Genomic DNA, 19,135 nt, shown 5'->3' with positions numbered 1-19,135 from the left:
TCTTTTTTGTGTCTTTTGCTCGTAGTTTGTTTTCTGAATATTGAAAGAAGGAAAGATTTGCAGTCACACACATAAATCAGCTGTTTTTGATGTCATGGAATTAAGGACAGGGCTATGCAAAAAAAAAAAAAAAGATTTCCTCAGCAGATACTGGGATTGTGATATGAGGCACAGTTTCAGTGAGAAAGGTCGTTTTTGCATTTCATTTTTACTGAAAAAAACAGGTGATGTCACCTTTATCAAAAAACTGCAGCTCCTGTGATTTAGCTACTGCACTTATGATTTCTAAAATACTCAATTAAGTTTTAAGTCTTAATTTATTTAGGACAGTCAAACTTAAGAATGTTGTGGCCCACTTTGAAATCTAAAAATCCTCTGAGGCCCATTTAAACCTGTAATCATGACTCTGATCAACTCGAGACACCAGTGAAGAGATATTAAGATATGTTCTGGGGTTAATGTGACACGTCACCACATACGGCGAAACACCTGTTAAACTAGCTCAGATAAATGAAGAATAACATGCAATTTAATGGCTTTGTTTTATTACTTCTGATTACTCTTTCAAAAAGTAATCATAAATATTTGATGGTACTTAAAACTTATAAGATTGAAACTTAAAAACTTTTTTTAATTTATTTTTTATGACCTCTCAAGGCAAGACACCTGCAAGTCAAAATTCTCTGATTCCAGCTTCTTAAATGGAAATGTTTTCTGCTTTCTTTACTCCTCTGTTACAATAAATTGAATATCTTTGGTTCGTGTACAAAAAAAAAAAACATTTGAGGACATCATCTTGGGCGTTTCGGAAGCAGTGATCAAACTTTATCTCCATTTTCTTAAACTTTATAGGCAAACAACAATTAATGGGTTAAATCAAGAAAATAATCTACTGATTAATCAACTATGAAAATGATCATTAGTTACATCATTTCCTTAGTGATTTAGAATATACACGTGTGTAGTTTCACAAAGTGCTTGAACCTCACACACAAACACTTTAAGTGAAGATACGGAAACACAACTTTTTTAAATCAAAATCACACAACTCAAAAGTTGCAATCAGTGGAATAAGTTGCAAAGTGAAGATCCAATTTTAACCTAAATACACGACACACCAGCAACAGCTGAGGCTTAAAGACAAATGACTGAAATCAACAGCATGGAAACCTAAAATGCATGTACCAAACCTAAAGCACACAGAGGCTGCAAGCTCAGTCCATGCAAAGAGTCTGTTCAGTTATTGATCAGTGGAAATAAGGTTGATCTGCAGCAGCATGAGAGCAGAAACTAGCAGCCAGCAGATGTTTAGACATCAACGAGCAGACCTGCAGGAGAGACACTCAAACATTAAGGCGAGCAGCAGTAACGTGACATACCTGCTGTAGTTTGTTGAAGTGAAGCTGTGACAGCTGACATCTCTGCAGGGTGTAAATCCTTCTCAAACACTTTGTCTGTCAGGGATGACAGGAAACTGCAGCTCGAAGCTTTCTTTGTGACAGACGAACAGTCTTTGAGTGGCAGAAGTTGTTGTTAGCGCCACAAATCCGACCTGAAACAGCAGGTTAACTTCATCATCAGACGCTCGTGACGCGTCACTGTGAAGGGTGCGTTTGATTTACGCTGCGTCAAACACTATGTCACGTGACATCATTACCGTGCATTATTTTCCTGAGTTTTAGTCTCTAAAGGATGTTCTTATTATCTTAAATTCACAAAATAAAATAAAATAAACAGAGGAAAAAAACAGGCCACAACTAAACTCAAAACTGAACAAGTAACTTAATATATGAAAATAAATACACATATATATGTAAATACAAAAATCATCACTGTACAGTCTTTATATTGAGATTAGATTATTTGTATGGATGGATCAATTGGATTTTTTTTTTTTTAAGAAAATAATGCGGATATTTTCTGGTTTCTTTACTTCTCGCTACAATAACAAAAATAATGATAAGCAATAATAATCACTATATAGTGTACCAACTCATATCACGATATTGATAAAATATCAAAACATTGCCCAGCCCTAACTAGGAGAATCATTTTAAACTTTTGAACTCAACCACAGTATTTAATATCCAGGCTCCAACCTTGTATACTATGCATTTTTATTCCTATTCTATAAATAAACAAATAAATTATGTTTAGTTTCCAGATCCCTCCCAGTGTCTGTTTTGTCCGCTCAGCAGTACGAAACCCAAAGAAGGATTAAAAAAAAAAAATCCCTATTTGAAAAACTGGAACCAGCAAAAATAATTTGACCATCGTTCTGTTTCCATCAGTCTATTGTTTATTCAACTAGCTGCTACAGCTCTAATCTATAATGTTTGAGCTGAATTTCTATGCTACTGTATTGATTACTAAGTCTCTTACTAAGATTACTAAGAAAACTCTCTAAAGTTGACCTGAAGAGAAGACAGTGCTATCAGTTCCTTCTCCAGTTTTCTTTTCCTCCACCAGGTGGCAGTATCAGCTCACAGTCAGTTCACTGAGAAAATAAAAGAGATTTTCCAACCAGCAGGTTTCTGCCTGGCAACCAAAGAAAAAAAACATGGACAATCCTGTTTGTCTGCAGCACACACTGCTTATTGAAAAATTTGCATTAAAGACGGATCATAAAATACTGAGACTTGTTTGAACAGAAGATCTTTGTTGGGACCGGTGCCACGCCAGGGTCGAACAGAATTAGGAGAACTAAGTGCTTTCTGTTTTATGTTTGTTTTAGTTGACTCAGGTGCCAGACGGGTGGGGTTTCTAACAATACAGTCAGGAGGAGAAAGTTTATCCAATGAAACACAAAGTCAATGCCGTGATTGTCTGCGGCTTCCTGACGGGGCTGAACAGATCTTACCGTAACAAGAATAAAGTCTGTTTGAACAGATATTAGAAGTAATACAAAGTCTTAAGATTCTTTCATTCAGGTGTTTTCTTAAGGGATTTAAAATCATATTTAAGTTGATGAATGACCTCTCCGTGCAGTATTTTTATGCTCATGTCATTGTTTGCTGGGAGTTCACCGATTTGAATCATCTGTCATGCATTCCAGACAAACCAGCTTATTTATCCTGTGACAGAAAAGATGTGCCAAAATCTTGACAGGACTAAAAAACAAATGATTTTATCTGGGTTATAACAACTTTATCCTCCTTCCAAACATGCATCACGAACATGTTAAAACACAGAAAACATTTGTCAGTTGATTCATTGAGTTTAAACACCCCGGGCTGTATACTGTAAATACCATTTCAGTTTTGTCTTGCAAACAGCCACTACGACAAAACGAAGCTCTAATAATTGAGACAAAATGTTTTTAAAGAAAAATCACAGAAAAGGCAAAACAGAATGGTTTTAATCTCCCCAATTCAGGTACACACACAGGTGCCTTTTTCTGAGTCATAGAGGAGAAGGAATTGTTGGTCGTTTGTTGATCTTTTACTATGCAAAATATTTCCTGTGTATGCTCAGACTTCAGTGCACTAAACTAGAGTTTAGCTCAGACAATTAACCCGAAACAAGACTCAAGACTAGTCCAACCTCAGACAGACTTGTTGCCAAGTAGGTTATCCCATAAAATTAATTTGCCGTGGTATACAACAACAAACAGAATGAGAAAAAATAAAAAGAAGTGAGTACTGCAAGTCTAGCAGCATAAATAAAAAAATATGTTTGTAGTAAACTGACGATAACATACAAAAATATTCTAAAAGCAACGGAAGAAAATATATGACTGTTGCATTGTAAGACAAATTTTCTGATATTGTGCAGGTTTATTCATAAGACACACATTTTCTTTTCTAATGAGCCTCTTATTTCAGACAAACAAAGATCAGTGCAGTTCAGTGTATAGAAATACACTGGACAAAGAAGAAATGTTATTTTGAATTTTCCTTTCCTCTGAGTAGCTTCTAAATGTTTCTTAAAAATCAAAAGCACAAGCCAGATATCAATTAATAAAATTCCTGAGGCTTTCCTTTGATGTTATCATAAGCTTGCCAAACATCAAAATATAATCCATAATTATTATAATCATTATTAGACAGCTTAATCCACCTCACCCATGTGAGGGAGGTTTCTAGTACACAACAATGCACTGCTGCTAATAGAGGCAAGTAAATTTTCCAGCTGTTTTGTTTCAAAGCATCTAATAAACAACTGGGCAGCTGAATGATTTATCATGATGCATGCACACATGGATAAAATATCAACAGATTTATTCTTTAATTGAAAAACTTTACCTCTGTAAGACTTGTAAGACTCATGTTTGACATGATTAAATCCTCCAAAATAGGAACAATTAAGAAAAAGTGAGATCTGAAATATTTAAAGATCCCCTCTAGACAAGAATAAAGTTATAGAAATAGACTTGGAACAATAATATGTGTCAGATATGTCTTTTTCTGCAAAAAAGTATAACTTCCAAATTAAAATCCTTGAAAAGGCTTCTACCCTTCTACCACTTCTATGTCATTAAAAATTCCATAATCTATAAATAAACAAATTTTTGCTAATTTCTAAAGTTTTACTGCTGTACAACAGGTGTTTTCTACTACTACTTCACTGTAAAGTCCATTGTCGCTGTATGTTTCAGTGAGTGCTAAGAAACTTTCCGCTTCCAACAGATGAATGTGAAAACATCCTTCTAGTGTCAGACTCTGCACATACATCATCCTCAAACATCCAGCTGGAGGAACAAGAGGAAAACCATATTTCTGACTGGAGCAGGACTTCGCCAGTTGAATGGACTTCCCAGATATGCAAAAATGCTAATAAAAATGCTAATAAAATAGCTTCAAATGCAATTTGTTGAAGTACTTCAGAGGCCTGAAATGCTTGTTATTGACTTCCATTTTGCTTCTGATGACTCAACTCTTGACTTTGAATTTGCACCAAAAGACTTTAAACTTAGCTTGGGACTTGCTTTGACAAGATTCGAGACTTGACTTGAACTTGTCTCGACCGACTTGAGAATCGAAGAAGACGTCAAAAGAGTAACAGCCAACCCGCACACAAAGCCAGGGCTGAGTTATATTTTGGCTTCGGCCCACAGGAGAGGTCTGTTCAGTCATAATTCCCTCTGTGCGGGATCAGATTCAAGGTTAACAGCAAAAACAGGGAGTATCAAAAGAGTTGGCGTGGTCATAAAGGGTGTTGTTGATAACACGTTATTGCATGTGAGGACTGAGGGCGGATTTCCAAAGATTAAAGGCGAGGTCCAGGAAATGGTGCCGGTGAAGGGAGTGAGTTAATTTTATTCATGGGAATAATGCTGAGTAATATAATTACATAACGCTTCCAGTTTAGTGAATAACTTGTTGCTGTTATGTAATACTGTAAAGTTAAATGCTTGTGGTCAGTGCCAGTTGCCCTTTGACCTTTTGGATATTAAATGACACCACTTCATCATTTTATGCCTTTAGACTCTTGTTTGTCAGTTTTTCATAATTAACCCCGCCAGGCGAAAGGCGGTACGGTTTCATGTAATCGCTTCCAGGTGTGCGTACGTGGGTGAGTGAGTGAGTGTGCGCATAGTGACTGGACGCACATCTTGTGCATCTTGTTATGGGACCAATCAGCTTAATATGTTTTGGTCACATTCATGACTGGATGCTGAAGGACCTCTGTGGTTCATAATTCTTGAGGTCCGTTGATCGTGGACACTCGTGCGCACACATGCACGCACACAGAAGCGTTTGTAGGATCTCCTGGCGTGGATAATAATAAGTAGTAACAATAAATAATGTGAGTCTTTGCTCGGAAATCAGAGGAGCTTGAGCCGTCTCTTTGTGTATTTGCACACACGCAGGTGTAGGTTTACAGGGATTATTTCTAACCTTCCTCATGTCTGCCAGATCTGAGATCTTCAAGCCATTTGAGAGCAGTAATCCCATGTTGTTCAGGTTTAGGTATTGCTGTGTAAAAATAGACAATGCGAGTCCATAGAGAACGCATGTTTTCCCATTCTAGTTCATGCCATCTGCCATCTGTTTGCAGGTATGTGCCCACCCATTGTAGACTTGGGCAGCCTGCCGCCATGTGATCCACCACTGGGTTTAAAAGCTTATGGTCCTCAGAAAAGGGCACAGTATACTATTCCCCATTGAGTCAAGTGTGAAACGCACATCAGCTCACGCTCTGGGTAAGTCTGTGTGCTCTTCTTATATGTTCTTAAGCAATAAATAGAAATTGTTTTATTATTATTTATTTCTGTTATATACAAATTCTATTATCCTTCAGTGACAATACACTGTAAAAATTAAGTGTTTGTTTCAACTTAAAAGGTGTACAGGCTGTCTTTAAAGTTGAATGATTTTGAAAAGAGAAGTTGAGGTTATTTTGCAATGATTAATGTCAAATAAACTTCATAATAATTCAGTTATACTTGAGAAGACATGTTCAATAAGCTTAAGATATTAAGTTGAAACAACGATTTTTCAGTCTCACTGACAAACAAGCAAACAAATTCGATTTTCTTTTACATTGTCTTGGTCTAAAAAGTTAGTTCTTTACATAATAAAAATGAAAAAGTTAAGAAAACACAAAATTTCAAGGCAAATTACTTCAATTTTTTTTTTTTTTTTTTTTTTTTTTGTTGTTGTTTATTTTGAGTAGTGAGCCCAACTCAAACTCTTAAGCTTGAAAAAGTTTTACAAACTAATAATATTGTGTAGAGATAATTTGTTTTACTTCTAAATTTTGAGATGGAGCCCTGCCTATTTGTATTTGCAACCATTTTTTTGAGTTTCTAAAATTCAAAAATTCAAGTAAATATAAAGGAGAAAAGTAAACAAAAGATTATAGTTCATAACTAAACTAAAACTAAGTTTATATGTGTCTAAGTTCTGAAGTGTTCTGAAAATAAATACCAGAAATTTTAAGTTTAATTGACTTGAATATATAATAAAACTTAAATATTTAGATTAAGTTAATGAGTAAAGATCAGAATCCTGAATGTTTTTTTGTTTTTTTTGGTATTATTATATCACCTCAGGCTGTTGATGCAGTAACGCTCGTTTGACTCCTCTGAATTGGACTTTCTTGTGCAGGTGCTGCATCCTAAACATGTCGGACACAGAAGAAGCCACACATGAGTGAGTAAATAAATAACTTCTGCAGAGAGGAGGGTGATGATAACAAAGGCGTGCCAGCACACATGGAATCCATTTTAACAAAATATTTTTGGTGTGTTTTCTTCTTCTTTCAGGGGGCCACGTAAGTCACTTTGTCAGCTCACACATGTGGGCGACGTGAGTCTTCACAGTTTGTAATTGAAGTGTATTGTTCAGTTGCAGATTCATACAGCTGCTTGTTGTCAGTAAGAAATTCTGACTTCATGGCTGGATGCTGCGCAGCTGCTTCACATGACAAAAATGCATCCATGTTGTGATTATGTTGCATGCATACATATCAGAAATGCATTTATGTTCATGCCCCGTGTTTGTGACGTACACTGCCGTAGCTGACTTCTGCTCTTTACGTGTCTCTGTGTGTACGCTGTGAAGAAGACGAGGATATTGTTGGTATGTAACTTTAATACAAACAATATCTATGAAAACTGTGTAAAACCTTGTTTCTGAATGCATCAACTTTAAAGTGTTTCTGCAGACAGATGGTTGATTGTTGAGTTTCATTCACCAGAACCACCTCTTCTTCTTCTATTATATTTCTGGCATTTGCATTTATCAAAAACTACATATTTTGATTAATGCTTGGGGAATGTCCCAACAACCACCAATGTGAAGCATCAAGACTGAGACTCAACAAGCAGCTATTTTTCTCCAGAACTGCCCACCTTTAAAGGGTAATTTGGGTATTTTTTAAACCTGGAGCTATTCTGACATATTTTGGTGTGGCTACTAGGCACAAAAAGTTTTGAAACTGGTCCAGTAGATCGCCTCAGATAGCAGCCTCAAAACAGATTACAATGGCTGCAATGTAATTCTTGCGAGCAAATGCGGCCGTCAAAAGTATGTCCACTAAAGCTGGCTAAGGTGACCAATTCCAAAATCTTTTATACCTATCAGTCATTTAGACCCCAAGATATGTAAAAAATAAGTCCCAGGTTTAAAAATAACAGAACTACAGAACTACTCTTTTAGAAGCTGCTTGTATTTTCACTGCCACTGTTACCTGCTTTACACACTTGAGCCTTGCATTTAAATAGTCTTAGTCACTTAACACAGTTCATCTGCTAAGCTGCTGGCTTCACCACACACAGCATACTGTATTTTTGGCGTGTTGGTGCCACTGTAGAGGCAGCTGCTGTCCTGGAGCTCTGCTGCAGGATTGACCTTCGTCCTCTCAGTCCTGTCTGTCTTTGGCTGGAGATAGTTCACCTTGTATGAACATCCCAGTGGATCTGTCCTTTCAATTCAAATGGTGCAATGGGTCACCATCAAAGAGATAAAGGGTCGTACCACTATTTATGTCCTCTTTGTGAGGCTGTCTATGTGGGCCACTGTGCAGCTCTGAAACTAAGAGGCACCTGTCTCCCTCCATGCGGAGCAGAGTCGCTGATAGAGAGCAATGTAGGTCAGCTTATGTTCTCAGTAGAGGACCTTGGGGAAGATAGCAGCAGAGGCACAATACCCACCTTCATTTTTATGCCTGTTAGACGTCCTCTAAATGCAGGTTGGCTTACCCTCTTTGCAGCGGAAAGAGGTTGAGTTACCCTCAGTGGCCGAAGGGACTCAGACTAAAGGCTTAGTGTCACTTTTTCCCACAGAGGCCCAAAGAGGAGAGCAATGTTGGGAACAATAAAAGATAGCACTTTAAGTACTTTGCAAGTAGTGCAAGAGCTAAATGCAACTGTGTGAAAGCTGGTGGAATTAGTATACTGTCATTTTTGCAAAATCTATTTTTTTAATCTGTGCATCTTCATTTAAAAATGAATATTTAAATGCAAGTGTGTCTTTTAAAAAAGCTACAAATCTTTTATTTATTTTCTTTTATTTTAAAGGGTTTTTATTAGAACAAGTCGCTTGCTAAACAGCTGGCTAGCAAATATGCATTACCAGCACAAACCACAGGACTGCAGAGGAACATTACACTTCATTATCAAAGAAAAATTTATATCACGTCAGCATCTCCATATTTGCACACTTTTTTTCTTACTCTCACCCTGAACACTCTCTCTCTGCTGCAAGTCTACATCATACTTAGGTAACCAGTTTTCCAGTGGTTCATATCTTAAAATCAAACTCACGCGATCAGTGAGCACACTGATCGTGTGGCCCATTTTTTGAAGGCACTGTCAAAAATACACATAGAAATAATGTTGATTTATGCTGTGTGAGACTGTCACATTGTTTGCTTGCTAACTCTACATGCTTGCTTTGCACAGAAGAGGAGGAAGAGGTGGAGGAGGTAGCAGAGGAGGAGGAGGAGGAGGAGGAGGAGGAGGAGGAAGAGGTGGAGGAGGTGGAAGAGGTTGTAGGGAAGGAGGATGTGGAAGGTAGTATTGCTTATGCTAATATCTGTTTGCATGCCAGCAATAAAATAGATATGACTTTACATATCTATTTCATAGGCAACCATGTAGTGTAATGAGAGTATTAGTGAACGTGCATAAAAGGAATATATTGCTGTGTACCTGTATATTTGTTGAAAATACAGTTATTGTTGATGTTTCTATTTCCAGTTTTCTGTGTGGTTTAAAAAAAAACAAAAAAAACCCTAAATATAAATCCAACATCATGTAAATACAGTATATAAAAAGTCAATAAGTCAAGAATTTGAGAAGAGGTTATGCATAAGATTGACATGAGACTGTCATAACCATGACATGACACCTGTCGTGAACATGATGGACTCTTATGAATGTTTATGACTGTTTCATGCTCTTGAAACTTGGTTATTTATTTTTAATAACATTTGTATTTTGACACAGTGTAAACACTTGACAATTTTATCAACAGTAAGAAGCTGCGGTGCTGCTAATTAGAAAGTACTTGTTTGAGGATACTGGGAGTTTATAACATTTGTTCATGCAAAGTGGAGGTGTAAAAGAAAGGAAACAGATTCAGGAAGAAACCAACATTTCTTGCATGCGGTACAAATGAATCTACACTGATCTTATTTTTTATGTGAGGCATTTTGAGCAAAAAGCCTGCTGAATGCAATAATAGAACAAATAGTAGGTTTGGAATACGGAGCATGGGAATTACAAAACAAACAAAATCACAGGGATTTTAGATGTGTAGCATTGTTTCCAGCTTCCTTTTTGCAGTAGCCACGTTCAGTTACACACTGGTGACCTTATTGTGTAATACAGCAAAATAATAAACCCACTGCCCCCACATGAGGACGTTTTTTTTTTCAAAAACTACTTCCTGTTCAGAAACACTGCTTAGGTTTTATCCTCATCAGTACTTATCTAAAATAACTAGGACAAATTACTAATGTATATAAAATCAAGGCTCAGGACTGGAGGGTGACAGCGTCATGTCAGTCTTATTCACAGCCCTCAAATAGAGTTACCCATTTTTCTTTTCTTTTTCTTTTTTCTTTTTATACCATGTAAGGACCAGGATCTGGGATCAGTACAGAAAATAAGAATTTCATGTCTGTGACCGAGCGAAACGTCATCTTTCTCTGTCTCATATGTTATTTATCACTCAAGAATAAGTGATGACAACATGAGCAAAACATTTACTATGACAGGCAGTTGAAGTTCACTCTCTGCCTCCCTGTAGACAACAATATGTGTTATCTTGGTCAATAATCTAAGGCAGTCTCCTCTAGACTCTCAGAGACAGAGACGCCCACATACCTGTCTGTCTCCAGTCCATCAGCAGTGACAGAAGACAGTCGGCTGTGTGACTCCTTAGTCACCTACTGAGTGACTGAGGTCATTCGAGTTCCACCATTAATGACAACCTTTAAATTAGAGACCAGCCACAGGTGAACGTGCGTCAATCAACCGTGACACTTGGTTTATTTGCGTTACAGGTCCGACTCGCTCAACCAGAAAGTCTTACCTAAATATAAAATGAAAGTACATATAGAGCTCTTACGTGTAGGAGAGATTTAGAGTATTAAAGTGATAAAAACGTGCACAAAAAATTCTGATATTCTGTCGAAACTAAGATGTTGGACAACAGCAGTCATTTAAATCAAGCTTAAAACACCTTTTTACACCCGTTTATGTTTTTTAAAGACTTAATTTAGCTGGGAGTCACCTGTAGGGCATCATTGTCTACACGTCAGCTCTCTGCACCTTTTCTGCATCACTCAAAGTTGACGTCAGACTGACCCCTCTCATCTTTCCACAGATGCTGGCGAGGAAAATGAAGGAGGTATGGACAGGTTATATAACCCTTGAATGTTCTCACCCTGAAAAAGGAAATGGAACAAATGCATTTTTTTTCCTTTCGGCAATAATCAATCAATAAACAATCAGTGTTTTTTTTTTATTAACAGACACCATAGTATTAAATATAGGCCTCTACAAAACAGTCGAGCATCACTTCATGGTAAAAGTATGAAACTATATTTACAAATAATACAAATACAAATAAAGTTAACCTGTATAATAAAGGAATAAATCAGAGTTGCTAATCTTTGTGGAGATGCTACAGCACAAATTATTTAATAAAAAATGTAAATTTTATCCTAGCATCAATGTCTTTATCATTAAATGTTAGTAAACTATTTTTGGATAGCCTGCTTAAAACAGTGTTATTTCATTATATCAGCTTATATATAATGGAATAACACTAAACGTATCATATGAACAACAATGCATGATCACAAGGTTTTGTTTTTTCTTGTAGTAAATATTAAATTTTAGCTTCATACATCATGAAATGACATAACCTGTTTGGATGAGCATGTTTTTAAACAGTAAAAAAAAAAAAAAAAATTCAATGTATACAATGGAATAACATTAGATGTTTCATATTAACAACAATGAATGATCAGAAGTTTGTTTTATCTCATAGAAAATATATTTTTAATTACATTATATTAGCTTCACAGTCATGGAATTATTTGACCCTTATTAGACTATTTATGATTTTTTGTTACATAATTCTGTTCAGTAAGACCTTTAAACTATAATATCTCTAAAGAAATTTTTGCGTACCTTTAAAAATTACACGTCTGGAGTAACTTTTTTGTTTCCAACTTCCTGATCAGAGGTGAACTCTAGTCTAGTGGATTTTTTTTTTTTTTTTTTTTTTTTTTTGTTGGCATAATGTACCAAAGCCAAGTGGTAGCGATGGCTCAGTGAGGTTGAATTAACTTCAGCAAATTTTTTCAGTAAGATATAGTGACTCAAAATGTGGTTTCCCAAATCAGAACATTAATGAGTCTAGGAGTACAGATGCTGTGTGTGTGAAAGAGGAAAAATTAGGTTTATGTTTTGTTGTCGCCTTATAAACTAAGCATATAACTTTGCTTTTTCTTTTTTTATGGATTCACAGAAGATGCAAGGCCCAAGTCAAAGTAAGAACAGAATATAAAAATATCTAAACTGAGACAAAACTCTCCATGAGGGACGTACTAAGATGGAAAGATTTTCATGTTTCCATCCTCCTCAGGGCTCCTGGTTTTCTGCCCACCTTGGCACCTCCCAAAATCCCAGAGGGAGAAAAAGTGGACTTTGACGTGAGTTCATCTGAGGACTGGTCAAAGTTACACCTGCAGACCGTCTTTTGGGCAGATAGTTGGAAAAAAATCTTAGCTCACTGTTCCACTTGTTCCTGTAATTTAAGGACATTCATCGAAAACGAATGGAGAAGGATCTGACAGAGCTCCAGACTCTGATCGAAGCTCACTTTGAGAAGCGTAAGAAGGAGGAAGAGGAGCTTCTCAGCCTCACAGAACGGATTGTATGTTCATATCTCTTCTACTGCAACATACCCCATGTTTAGCCTCCAATGTTAACCAAATGATCCTGCCCCTGTTTGCTCTGTTGTTAGCACGCTGGTTACATCTAAAGGCTTGTTTATGCTTAGTGTATATAGATATGGACAGAGCCTTCTGTCTGTATCTGGATACTCTGAGCTCATTTGGTCCATATTTCACTTATGGAGCTTCGGACTAAACGGTGCTGTCCCACCGGTAGTTGTGGCGACAGTGTAGCCAAATGTTCAAGCAAGATACGACCACAGGACATAACAAAAAGCTTTGTGAAATTCCAAAATGAAATATGTTGTCAATTATGAAAATGGGCTCTCCATCTACATGTAATTAATAGCAACACAGACCACCACCGTCTACAACACTGTCTCCACCTTTGCCCCAAGAGGTTCATTATTACAACCTCCTCCAGCGTCACCACGTTTCCTGTTGTAAGACCATGGATGTAATAAGAAAATTAGATACAGCGTTAGAGGCGAGCCTGTTAGTTAGCCTGTTAGCATGTTAGTCTATGCAAAAAAAAAAAAAAAAAAAAGCATCACACAACATTGTCAGTTTGACCACTATGTCGACTTGGTTTCAAAGCCTTGCGCTCTTCCCGGGGCTTGTGTCATTATATACTGTACAGGAAACGTCATGCGTGTAGAAGTTACAAAAATACCATCGGATACCTGTTAGTTTGGAACATTTCAACAACGTAGCAGCAGCGCAACTAATGGTCATGTAACTGCAACGCTGCAGTAACAATCGCAACATTGCAGGGACACACTGTGTTTTAAGAGTAGAAGTAAATGTTAGGAAAACACTAGCTAGCTGGCTGTCTAATCTACATCAGTCGTTAGCTAGATAGCTAGCACTTTGCGAACATTAGTTAACTTGAGATGCTAAGTTATCTGTGAGCAACATCTTTTACCAATCTTCAGAATTTGGATTTCTTTTCGACATAGACGAGCCTAACGCACAGCCTATCTAAGTACAGGAAACGGGAAAGTGAAAGTTGACTGATTGCTCAACTGTTATTGGAGCACAGAGCAAAAAGGGGCGGGACTTAGGAAGGGTCACATCTTTACTTAAGTGTCTGACATTCTGAGTGCACGGGATTTGTTTTGGTCTGTTCTTTTCTTTCCTACTCCAGGAGAAACGCAGGTCAGAGAGAGCTGAGCAGATGAAGATCAGGGCGGAGAGAGAAAGAGAACGGCAGAACAGATTAGCTGTATGTAAACTTAGACAACTATCATCACATCATATCATAACTGTGTGGTAAATGTTTTAGAAACCGGCCATTTGATTGTCCTCTCCCAGACAAGTCCTATACTTATATCTTGCAATGAAATCACATTTGCTGCAACACCCACTTAACACGTTGATGTTCCGATCCATGAGTACGATATGATACAAACCACACCCATCTTGGAACTACATTTTGCCATGACGACACCTTGGGTGCAGAACCCCATGATAAATCACCTGCTGTTAGAAAGAAGTTTGGTTTAACTGTCTGTCCACTTGAAAGACCGCTGGGTATTTTAAGGCAAATAATTCCCATAAATTGAGTGGACTTACCTTCTAATAATGAACCTTGTGGAGATAAAACTGAACTGTTTTCTACATTTCTCAGCTCATAAGCACAAGCTGCAGTCAAAATAACAATCTCAACTACACACCTGTAGTGACTTCGTGAGGCTATGGTGTTGCCTCTGGCAAAGTTCTTAAAACCACTTCAGTGGTATTTCTCAATACAGTAGTTGTCTCGAGGGCCAAGGTAAAAACAATACCTGCGACACACTGTCATCGCTGTTAATTAAACCACATTCAGACAACATCAGTCATCAAAACACTGTAGATAAGTGATTAAAGTCAGTCATTTTCTTCCACCAGGAAGAGAAAGCAAGGAAAGAGGATGAGGAGGCAAAGAAGAAAGCAGATGAAGATGCCAGGAAGAAGATGATTCTGTCCAACTTGAGTTTCACTGGATACAAGGTGATAATTTTCTGTACTTTTTAAAACATCTTGACTGATAAGAGGCTCGCAACGTGCTGTACAAGCACATGATCACATGTAGTTACCCTCCTCCTGATCATCAGACACAGACTGGGCCGAAAAGACAAACGGAACGAGAAAAGAAGAAGAAGATCCTAAGCGAGCGACGTAAAGAGTTAAATATTGATCACATGAGAGAGGACGGTCTGAGGTAAATAGTTTCCATGATTAATTCCATCTAAAAATAATCTGACCAAGTGACCACTATCATGATGTGCGCACTATGAAATGCTTTCACTTTGTGCTTCATGCTGTGATACAGGGAAAAAGCGAAGGAACTGTGGGACTGGTTGCGCCAGTTGGAGGCGGAGAAATTTGAACTTCAGTACAAGCATGCAAAGCAGAAGTATGAGGTGAGATAACATAATAAAGCTGTAAAATCATCATCAACATGCATATATCACCTACATGGCTTCTGAACAGATTCTAGGACACAGGCCAAAACATCAACAAACCACAGCAGTAAGATTGATTACATACATACACGCAATAGTTACCAGAAACTAGTTTCTCAGTTATCATATGTGAAACTCAGCCAAAGATCACTTGTGCATTGAAAATACATAAAGTAGTAGATGTAGGTAGGTCTAGCAAGTTCAGCAAGTGTTAGCCATTTTTTCTCCATCATGATGGAGTTCATCTCACTGCCTCCCGTATACGGAATAATAAACTTGGTAACGAACACATACGGATCATCAACATTATGTTTTCGATTACAGTTAACAGGTTGGAAAAGAGTAGATTACTTTAGCTTCACCTAGCACTAGCTGTGGCAATCTTACCAATTAGCTTTATCTTTGTTTCTGCAGTTTGCAAATGTTAGGAATTATTTTGGCTATTGCAAAGCGGGTACTGCCACATGAAGGTCTGTTTCTCCATAGAAACATGTTGCTCATGTAAAAGCAACATATAGGCCTATTCACATCTTAAGACAACTAATGTTTGTAAAACCAACTAGCTAGATAATCTACATAATCATCCCTTACTTGCTAATCCACACAATTCACTAACTAGCTAGTTAACCAGCGTTTTGTATTAGCAAAATGTTAGTTAACTAGCTAGCTTATCAACAATTGTTAGCTAGCTAGCTATTTGCTAACATTAGCTAACTTTAGATGTGACTACATGTTGCTTTTACATGAAACGAGAAAGCTGATAGCTACCAAGCTAGCTCAACTGTCTGAGCAAAAAGGGGCATAACTTAGGAAAGCCAATTAAATCCTCAGGACGCTTTTACAGCAGTTTTATCTGCAGTTTTTCATGTGTGTATGTGAAGCCTACTTATTTATTGTAAATATATGCAATAAGTGTGTACTTTTATTTTCTGCTGACAGATCCACAGGTTCACAACTTTCCTATTGGATAAGCGTGAACTGCTGTGCCTTCAACTGAAGTTAATAAAGTAAACATTAATAAAATAAATATTCTGACTGATGTACCGGAGTGAATGTCCAGCCTAAAAGTTAACTGTTATAGTCCAACAACCTTCATTTTAGTTTCAACTCTTGTTTCAATGGTAAAACAAATATCAAAAAGTCAGATTCTGTTTCAACCAAATGTTTACTGCATTTTGGTTTTGTAAGGCAAATAAACTTGTAAACATATCTGTTTTTCACAGGTCACCGTGCTGAGAAACCGTGTCAGTGATCATCAGAAAGTGTAAGTTAAGGATGCTCATATCACAATGCAGAAATAATGATTTTATTCAGAGCCTTCTAAGACATGTTGTACTGCATGAATGTAGTGCTGCAATAAATTAAAACGTGTTTTGTCTTAAGCCAGACATAATCAGCTATTTTCATAACATTGTAATCTGACAGTTTATCCATGTTACATAAAACTTTATCAAGATGGTAGAAATACAAACAACAGAGATTAAAAGAATGCAGAAAGTAAAGTAAGCAAAAATCACTGATTCCCTGCTCATACTAAGAAGTCTGCACTGATGTTCACCTAGCGACCTCCTCATGTTTCCACCTCCTCCTGTTTCAGCTTCCCCTCAGCCTCTCTCAGTACTCTGTCTCCATTTGTTTGAAGCGGCGTCAGTAGCAGCTGTTTGTGCCAGCTGCCTGACAGCAGGACTAAAGTTTCCTGAGTACGCCCAGCCAAACAGGACTGGGAAAACAAAAAGCGGCGAACACATGAGAGGAGTTTTTCACAAAGGGCAGGCGGGGGGGAGGGGGGGGGGCATTTGAACGACATACGTGCATTCAGTCTCGGAGGGGAGACGGGCTGCAGCGGAGGTGCAGCAGCTGAGAGGTGTCTCTCAGAACTGCTGTGTGACATCACCCGTGTTTGTGTAGCTCTCAATAACACGGTGACCATCCAAATCATGTGAATCCTTCCTGATGTGCTCCAATGAGCGCTCAGGCTGTGAACCAAACTTTAACAAGTTTATTCCTGCAAAATATTGTACTGCCTTTGCAAACCAGGAACACTGTTATCGAACATTAAAAAAACAGAAATTGTCACAGTCTCACCTAAAATGTATTTGTATGTATTCATAGGGAACGTGCAGGGGTCAGGTACCTCGGCAGCAACAGTAGATAAAGATAGCAGTAAACTATTTGGTTGCAAATCCCCTTCCAACAGCAGACAGAGAGCTATGAAAAGCTTTCAGCGTCTGAGGCCAGCAGCAGCTTTTTGTACAGCAGCGGGTCCCAACTTGGGGGTCGAGACCCCTGGAAGGAGCCACAAGATGATTATGTGCATGGAGATTAAGAGCAAACTAAATTCTTAAATACAGTATGTGTTTTTCTCTAATCAGTTTTTTTTTTACTTTGGATTTCTGTATAATTGTTCCTGTTGGTGATGCTACAATTATTCAATATGAGAGCAGCAATCATTAATCAATTAATCAATACTAAAATAATTGCTTTCTTTAAAAAAAAACTGTCCAAAACTGAATAAGATGTGATATTTATGTTAGTTGAAAAGTGTCCACGAATGAATTTATTTCCTGAGGAACTCTGTTTTCTTGGTCAATAGAGTGCACACTGAGGAATTTATTGCTTTTTTTTTACCGTCAACACTGACTGGACATCCACATGAATAGTGTTGACTTTTCCCTTTAATTCCCCAGAGCCACTTTGTTTTGATCCAATCTGACAGCATCCAATGAAGTTGCAGGAGAAAACTATGAAGAACTAATGTTTTATTTCTGAGCTCGAGTTATAAAAAATGATACCAAAGATAATTTTGTTTTCACACAAAAACTAAGAGGTGTTCATTCGACATGAAGTTGTATTAAGAACCGTAAGTCGAGGTTCTATTGTTAAAACGGTACAGTATTACATTTGGTGAAGACATAAGTGAGAAAGATTTGTGTTCACTGCTGCAGGCATCCTAAAAAATAGTTTCAGGATGCCCGATCAAACAGATTGTGTTATGACCAAACAGCTTCAAATAAAAGATAAATGACATTAAATCCAAATGTTAAGACCAGAAGGGTTGTCTGAGGTTTCACACATGGTGAGCTGTGTCTGAAATGTCCTTTCTGTGGACTGAATTTCCCTAAAATAATTTACATTTCAAATGCAGCGACAGAGAATGACTCATTTGCATCAGTGGAATAAATCAAATTCTTGAAGTTTGCACCTTGGAATCAAAAGAACAAAAGGTTCAGTACAGACATGCTTTTCCCATAAAGGTTCATATGCATTTCAGGTTTAGCAGGTCGTGTGCTGCAGGCTGATGAGATGAATTTCTGCTGACTTTTGTTTTACTCTCAGTTCAAAGGGTGGAAGAACCAAGCGTGGCCTGAGGAAGTAACATCTCGACATCAACCTGAGGAATACTGGCAACATCTGATTTAACATAACATTTTTGAAGAAACATAAACCGCATGCTAATGTTTTCTCAATACTTGAACATGCAAGAACAAATTACAATTCCGAAAAAAAACATCATAAGAAGCTCTTAAAGTTTTATCTGCAGGAATGTAGCAGTATCTCTGATTGATGAGGTGATGTGTTGCAGCTTGTGTTTATTTAAACCCAACATTATGACTGTAGAGAACATCGCTAATGCAATCTTAAGTGTCATTTTTAGAATACTAAAAGTGACGTTGATGCTAATTAATTGGCTCGTGTGTAGAATTTTGTGCTTGAAATGAATTAAAAATCTTGAACAAATTGATGTCCTCTTTTTCTTATCTGTTTGGGTTCTTCACTTGTGGGAACTTTAAAGTTTGCACTGACTCACAGGTAATTAAAGTCACACCTTC

At 37.4% G+C, this 19,135-nt stretch overlaps 1 protein-coding gene across 1 annotated transcript; it reads left to right on the top strand.

Moving 5' to 3' along the window:
- Window positions 1-7,281: 7,281 nt before the first annotated feature.
- tnnt2b (troponin T type 2b (cardiac)) lies at window positions 7,282-18,855 on the top strand. The gene is made up of 11 exons (XM_084738395.1): window positions 7,282-7,526; window positions 11,280-11,303; window positions 12,432-12,453; window positions 12,549-12,615; window positions 12,723-12,839; window positions 14,006-14,083; window positions 14,749-14,850; window positions 14,955-15,061; window positions 15,173-15,263; window positions 16,529-16,569; window positions 18,642-18,855. The coding sequence occupies exons 5-11, from the start codon at window positions 12,741-12,743 to the stop codon at window positions 18,679-18,681; spliced, it is 558 nt and encodes a 185-aa protein (XP_084594521.1). The 5' UTR covers window positions 7,282-7,526; window positions 11,280-11,303; window positions 12,432-12,453; window positions 12,549-12,615; window positions 12,723-12,740; the 3' UTR covers window positions 18,682-18,855.
- The last annotated feature ends 280 nt before the right edge of the window (window positions 18,856-19,135 follow it).

Source organism: Lutjanus erythropterus, chromosome 2 (genome assembly GCF_056507025.1).
Source record: "Lutjanus erythropterus isolate fLutEry1 chromosome 2, fLutEry1.hap2, whole genome shotgun sequence".
Lineage (NCBI taxonomy): Eukaryota > Metazoa > Chordata > Actinopteri > Lutjaniformes > Lutjanidae > Lutjanus > Lutjanus erythropterus.
This window is presented reverse-complemented; position numbering and strand designations above follow the sequence as displayed.